The sequence below is a fragment of the Sceloporus undulatus genome, chromosome 6 (assembly GCF_019175285.1).
Source record: "Sceloporus undulatus isolate JIND9_A2432 ecotype Alabama chromosome 6, SceUnd_v1.1, whole genome shotgun sequence".
In the NCBI taxonomy this organism is placed as follows: domain Eukaryota; kingdom Metazoa; phylum Chordata; class Lepidosauria; order Squamata; family Phrynosomatidae; genus Sceloporus; species Sceloporus undulatus.
Window position 1 is genome coordinate 117,933,321 of NC_056527.1, and position 7,620 is coordinate 117,940,940.

The 7,620-nt window shown below is 46.4% G+C and overlaps 1 protein-coding gene across 1 annotated transcript; it reads right to left on the bottom strand.

Annotated features, from left to right (window-relative positions):
- Positions 1-888: 888 nt before the first annotated feature.
- On the bottom strand, positions 889-6,883 carry TMEM256 (transmembrane protein 256). Its single transcript, XM_042472349.1, has 4 exons — positions 6,719-6,883; positions 6,152-6,189; positions 4,420-4,500; positions 889-2,223 (listed from the first exon to the last, which is right to left on the bottom strand). Exons 1-4 carry the CDS (start codon positions 6,807-6,809, stop codon positions 2,080-2,082), a joined length of 354 nt encoding a protein of 117 aa, XP_042328283.1. The 5' UTR covers positions 6,810-6,883; the 3' UTR covers positions 889-2,079.
- Between the last annotated feature and the right edge of the window lie 737 nt (positions 6,884-7,620).

The window sequence follows — 7,620 nt, forward strand, 5'->3', positions numbered from 1 at the left end:
GAATTTTTATGTCCCTCTTTTGATGGCCCCATTATCTCCTCTCATTATCTTCCTGGGCTTTTCCGCCTTCTTGCTTTTATGGCAAATGTGTCATTTTTATGACCGCTCCGGGCATTTTTATGGGAATCTGGAGTATAAAGCCGGTTTTGGGAGATCCTAAAATCCTAATAACAATAATGCTAAAAGCCATCGGGGAGATCTCCAGCCGGGTTGCGTCAGTTTAGCAAACACCGAAAACCCTTTTTAGCTCTTGTCGCCTTTAAGAAACTAGAAATGAAAAAGAGCAATAATGTGGAATTAGGTTTCCTGTCTTCCAAAGATGGGAAAAGTTACTTTTTTTGGACTACAACTCCCCAGATTCTCCCATCTCATTATCTGCATCCGCACTGCAAAAATTAATCCAGCTTTAAACTGCTTCAACTCCCGTATCTCTATGCTATGCAATCTTGGGAATTGTAGTTTTGCAAGCGGTTTTAGCCTTCTCCGTCAGGCTGCATCCACACTGCAGAAATAATCCAGTTTGAAACCTGCCTTTGTAGGAGAAAAGCAAGATACACATCCTTGAAATAAATAATAAAATAATAAACAAATACCATTAATATAAAGCTATGGAGTTCTGAAATTAGCTACAAAAAACTACAATTCCCAGAATCCTATAGCATTGCGATGTAGCACTTAAAGTGGTGCCCAACTGGGTTATTTCTTCAGTGCGGATGCAGATCCAGAGAGCTCTGGTGCCAAAACCAACTACAAATCTCAGCACTGAGCTACGGCAAGTTGAAGTGGTATCAAACTGGATTATTTCTGCATTGTGCAAATTTCTGCAACTCTCAGTTAGCCACACAAGACACAATAACTAAGATGCCTTCTTAGGGAAACAAATGAGAATTTAGGAACAGAGTCAGTACGTTTATTAAATTAAATGCCAATTAAAGTCACTGATTTGTTTTTCAAAATTATTCCAGTTCTGCAAACGCCAATCTGGCTTTAATCAACGTGATTCTTACCCTTTGCAGATCCTCTGCTATTGTTGTGATTTTAAAATATTTTGATCTTTTTTAAAGAAAAGACACACAAAAAGTGGGTACATTTTGCATTTTGGGGCTTGAAGTCAGGGGCAGACGCAGGTGCAAAGAGGAGCTTAAAAACGGCTCCCAAAACCAAATCATTGTGAACTGTCCCATCCTGCAAACATGAATGAAAAAAGTGAATTTTCGCTCCTTTGGCATGAAAAATTGCAATATTTTTGCAACTTTTCAATGGTTTCTCGCATCCTGGAGTTTTATTCCGGTTCATTGCAAGCATTTAACTTAAGGAATTTGTTTATTTATTCATTTTACAGGGGAAAGAGGTTTCCACAAAACCACTGTATTTTGTGGAAAGTTATGCCTTTTTGCATGGAAATTTATATTTAAAAAACCCTACAACAGAGATTGTGTGTGTGTGTGTGTGTGTGTGTGTGTGTGTGTGTGTGTGTTACTGTGGTTGTACTGTATTCTTATATACTGTATTCTTTCCATCCCAAACCAACACACACTTGCTGATGTTTGAAGGAGGGGTTCTCATTCTTCTAGCATTGTGTCCCTTCTTAGTACCCAAAAAATAGATATAATGCCCTGGGGATCTTCCACGCTCCACAATTATGAATCCTGGGATATGCAGTTCGGGTTGAAGCGCTGTCTAAATTCCCCTCCCTCAACTGCAAATCCCAGGATCCCATAGGATCTTGCAAATCTTGCAGGTGAATTTCTCATGTTGCTTCTAGCACCCATGGCTCCATGCTGTGGCATTTTGGGATCTGTAGTTGCAGGAGCTGTTCTGAGTGTGTAGCTCTAGGGCCTCCCCAAACTATAAATCCCAGGATTCCACAGTAGGCAGCCATGGAAGTTAAATTGCGATATGAAGTCGAAGGTTTTCATGGCTGGCATCCATAGGAATAAACTCTTCTATGGCCGCATAGCCCAAAATACCCACCAAAAACTATAAATTGCACTAATTTTGCAGTGTCAAAGAGATCCCTGCATGGTTAGTCCAGAGCTGGGATTAAAAGGCTACTGGGGGACTGGGTATGGAAGGGTCTCAGGGGGCCATCGCAATCCAGCCAAGGATGAGGAGTCCACCTCCGTACGGCGCTGCTTTCGTGAAGACCGGGTCTCCAGTGAGCGCATGGTAATAGAAGGCGCCACAAAACATCCCCATTCCTAGGGACAGGATGCTCCCAGCCTGGAAGACACAAAAGGCAGAGGGTTTTGGTGTACAGCTGGCCCCCCACATTTGCAGCTGGCTTTGGCAGATTTGATTGTGTGTGGTTTTTATTTAGTAGGTCCTCTCTGGGAATCCCTAGATACTCCAGCATGATTGCCAGAGGTTGACCATAGAGTCGCAATCTAAGCCCTAGAGACTCCTAGGGTTTATCACAAGTGGGGAAAATTGGTTGTTTAAACGGGCATCATCTAGCAATATTTGTGTGATCGTGGTAAAGATTTACACACACGATCACAATGAAAGATGGCTTATCCTGGGAATAACCAGCAACAAATCATTCACGGGGAAATTTAATTGTGATTGTGTGTGCAAGAATCTTTACCGCGATCACAGAAATATCACTGGATAATGCCCATTTATACCCCTGATTTCCCTGTGTGATAAAGGGGCTGTATAGACAGGCGGCATCTAGCCACCCCTTTAGTGGCTGGATTGGTGCTGTGGCAGCCACATGCTGCGGCACTGATCTGGCCTCTGGAGAGCTCAAAAAGGAGCCTCAAAAATCAGCTCCTTTTTGCACCCTCTAAAGGGTGCCATAGCTGCGCGGGTGCGGCATGATGATGCCCCTTCGGTGCTGCACCATTTGGACACGGCACTGGATGTGCATCATCATGGCATGCACCATGTGGACTGGCGCATGCCAAAATGGCGCCCTGGCGGCGGCGTTAGGGCATCGAACATCAGGACACTTAGCCCTGATTCCGCCCAAAGGCCGGCACTTTTTGCCAGTCTGTACAGTGCCAAAGCCCCTAGAGAAAAGACTTCTCTAGGCATTTGTAGGTCCTCCAGTGCAAATTAACGTCTGCTGGTGGATACTGACCATAGAGTTGCAGTGGAGGACCTAGAGATTCCTAGAGGTTAAAAACTAGTGATTTTTCTCTTTGCAGTTTTCCCACTTTCATGGGGGTCCTGAGCCCCAAACCCCAGGAATGTGGAGGGACTACTGTATTATTATTCATTTATATTCCGCTTTTCTCCCAAGAATGGGACTCGAAGGCGGCTAACAACCTTTCAAACAATGCAGGTTAAAAGCACTACAAAAGTTATATGAAAGCATAAAGTATACAATTAAACACTCACATATTAAAGCAATTAAAAACATTAAAACAATAAAAATTAAAAACTATATACAGTCCCTTAAACGGAATAGACAGCATCTCTCTCTCTCTCACACACACACACACAAGATAGCATCCTCTAAAATAAAACAGCCCTTGCTCTCGAACCAGGGTTGAAATATAACATGGAGCAGAGATATTGACAACCCATTAAAATTAACAATTAAGGAGGCTTTAAAAGCCACCGATGGAACAAGGAGATACTTCCCCCGGTTGCCACAAATAATGCCAGCGTATCAGTGATCGAGGGCCTGTGATCTCCCCCTAATTGCCGCACTATATCTGGCGGGTTTGTGTCAGAGTGACCGCCAAGGAAAATAGACGATAGGGGTTGTTTTCCTGGGGGTTACAGACAAGAAACAGAGAGAGAATAAGTGGAAAGCGGGACTTGAAACCATCGCTCATAAAGGCTCTATGGTGGTGGACATGATCAACGATGGAAAGTCGGTGCGGGTGCATTCCTCAACACTGGTCAGGGGCTGCTGGGACTTGCAGTTAACAAAGCTTCTGACACAGAAGCTCCTTTCTGCAAAGATTTTTTACACCTCCCTTTTCTTCCTCATCATCTGTTTAGATGGAATTAGCATTGGGATGATGGGAAGATTGAGGAAAGTTCTTCTTTTTGGATTGCCAATCCCAGATTCCCAGATTCTGGGAGTGACAGTCCAAAAAAAAATTTGCTGCAACTGGGGACCTAATTTTGCACAAATTCACACATGGTTTATTTGTATCGAAAACATATTTTCTGCACAAGAAGCAAGCAACCTTTTCAGCACTGAAAATAATACTTCTGTATAGAAATGCTAGAGCCTAAATACCCTAAAGGCACCAGGTCCTGTTCGATCCTGGAAGCTTGCATTAAATTGTTGCATGCACTGCATGGTTTGCAAAGCTGGCTGGGGGATTCTGGGAGTGACAGTCCAAAATGGCATCTTTTCTCAAGCTCTCAAAACTCCAGTCTGCAGCATTTGGAGAAAAGAGGCCAAAACCAGATCTTGTGCCTTCAGGTCACCCTTTAATTTTAATGCGTACTCACCATCATGGGATATCGGCAATGGGGGACGGCTAATAGTGCCAGGCTGTGCAAGAAGTGATACTTGTTGGCCGTTTCGTAGAGCTGAAAAAGAAGGAAGCATAGCGGGAACCACCATAATACTGATAACTATAATAATAATAGGAAAATCAACACTGGAAGAGTATGGGATGCTCTTGCAACTGAGTGGTTAGAGCCACCTGCTTTGCGTGGCATCCAATCCTTGGCATCTCCATTTTAGCGCTGTGAAAACCGCATTTGAGAGCCGCTGTGGATCTGTGTATGGAGACTATGTGGACTGCAACTCCTATAAAGACCTAAATATTAGCTGTGTTGCTTGGGGCAAATGGGAGCTGTAGTGCAACACTGAAGCACTAGCACTCTGTCCATGATCTAGTTCGGTAGTTCCCAAACTGTGGTCCAATAGGTGTTTGGGACTGCAGTGTCCAGAAGCCCCAGCCAGATTCGCCAGTGGTCAGGAGTTCTGGGAGCTGAAGCCCAAAATATGTGGAGGACCAAAGTTTGGGAATCACTGATCTAGACCAAGCTTTCCCCAATTGTGTTTGACTTTGCTTCTGCAAAGCTCCCCGGTACAGACTGGGCAAGAAGACCCAGCAGCCTGGGCCCTGTGTTTGTATCCAGAGGGACCTGGGAACACAATGCCCCATCTGTCAGTGGGGGCCGCTGGCTTCCATGGGAAAGGGAAGCAAATCAGCTCTGGATTTTGGTCCGAACCTTGGACATTTCTTTTAAAGTGGAACCCAGGGCAGAATGGCTGCCCATCTCCTCCGCACACAGTGCTGAAACCTATGACAGACTTGGAGAGCTTGGAGACAGGGATACCTTAGCAGCCACAGTAGTCCCTCCACTGATGACTTCCCAATTTGTTGTGGTTGTTCTCTACCTTCAAGTTGTTTCGGCTTACGGCAACCCTAGGGTGAACCTACCATGGGGCTTTCTGGGGCTGAGAGTGCGTGACGGCTGAGCAAGGATTTGAACCCAGCTCCCCAGAGTTGATATATAGACGTTAAGATTTACATTTAGTCAGAAAAGGGAAGTAAGAGAAAAGCCATAATTGAAATAATGTTAGCTAACAAAGGCGGGGGGGACGGACTAATAAAAGTAACAATAATGCCAACCATAAAGATGGATAATAATAATATTACAATTTAAATAGAAGGAATAAGTTCTTTCAAATGGCAGCTATGTCCAGGAAAGAAGGCGAGGAAGTCATTTTTGGCCTGGTCTGTTTTGCTGTGTGTTTGTTCCTTGGCCGTACAGTCTGCCCTCACAGAATCCACATTGGCGCCTTTGGCTTTGGCAGATTTAGTTATTTGCAGATTCGATCAATGTCCTCTTTAGGAACCTCTAAGTCCTCCAACACAACTCTGCCAGAAGTTGACCACAGAGTTGTGCTGGAGGACCCAGATGTCCCTAGAGAAAACCCTTCTCCAGGCATCTGTGGCTCCTCTAGTGCAAGTCTATGGTCAGCGTCTGGCAAATGTTGACCATAGAGTTCCGCTGGAGGACCCAGAGGTTCCTAGAGAGGTGTCCCCTTAGGTAAAAAGAATAGAACTGGTGATTCTCTTGCATTCGGGGGTCCTTCGCCCTTAAGCCCAGCGAATGTGGAGGAAGCGCTGGCTGGGCAGCCTTGTTCTCTGTGCCCTTCTATTTGCAACTATGCCCCCCTCAATTCCAAGGCCGAACCCGGCGCAAAACGGAGGGATGGCTTTACCTCTTTCAGGTAGTCGTCTCGGTCGCTCCGGCGCAAACCTAGGAGGGAAGAAAGAGAGAGGAAAGGCTAGCGGAGGAGAAAAGGCAGATTGGACCCACCCCAAGCGCCTGCGAAAGGGGGCAAGGGCCACAGTCCTCAGGCAGCAAAAGCAGCCAAATGAGGGGCCCCAATCCTCCTCCTCCTCCAATGGAGAAAGGCAGGCTCCCAAGACGAAGAACGAAGCAAGTGAGTCTCCTGCAAAGAAGCCCCAAAGAAACCCAATGCTATCTCAACAGGTTTTGACCTCTCTAGGAACCTCTAGGGCCTCCAGGGCAACTCTATGGTCAACATCTGCCAGACATCGACCACAGAGTTGTGCAGTGGACTGTCCTCTCTAGGAATCTCTAGGGCCTTTGGTTAAACCATAGAGTTGCGCTGGAGGACCTAGAGATTCCTAGAGAGAACCTACTCATAAATCCTGTTGACAATATACTTTGGTGTCAAACTACAAATCCCAGGATGCCATGCAGCAGTCAATGAAAGTGGCTGCTGCTGCCCCCTCCCAATACAAGTCGGGGTCCCGCTCACCGTGGGCTCCATAGGCGGCTGCTCCCACCGCGGCTGCCCCACTCAGCGCGCCAAGGCGTCGGAAAAGGCCTGCGGAACTCCCCACCACCATCCTCGGCCTCCACCTGCTTCCAATTCCAGGGTCGCCGCCTCAGCCAGCAGCGCGTTTTAGCCAATCAGCGCCTCAGGGAGGTCCTTAATATGCAGCCTCCTCCTCCTCCATAGAACGCCGCGCCTTAGCCAATCAGCGCTCTAGGGGTTCCTTAACATGCAGCCTCCGCCTCAATTGAACCTTAGCCAATCAGCGCTCTAGACGGTTCCTTAACATGCAGGCTCCGCCTCCGTAGAACGTTGCGCCGGAACCAATCAGTAGCGTTCCATCTGCCCTCCATGGAACGCCCAATCAGCGCTCCCGTTGGCTACTTAACATGCAGCCCCCGCCCTCCGCTTGTCGCGTCTTAGCCAATCAGCGTCTTCTCCTGCTGCCGCGGTGTTCTTCCGCATCACCTGCATTCGAACTCTGGAAGAGCAGAGAGCGGGAGCTGTCCAATCAGGAGCCGGGTTTGTCCTTCTTCTTTCTGGACTCCGCCTCCTCTCTGTCTCGTACGAGTTCATTCGCCCGGTGGCAATGCCAATCATACAGACAATCCAATGGGAGAAGGCGAATAACCGTAGTTTCCAGCAGTTAAAAATATTTATGCGCCTCTCCTCTGATTCATACGGTAAACCCAAAGATTATTAAAAAGGGAAATATAAAATAGATAAAAAGAATATATAGCGCATTTTTCTTATTTTACTCTCAAAACCAAGCTTCAGGTTTTGGAGAGTAAAATAAGAAAAAACGTGAACTAGTTTTAGGATATTTACGGTAATCTGGGAACATTTCTTTCTCTCGGGCGCCACCTGGCGGAGGAAAAGAGGGA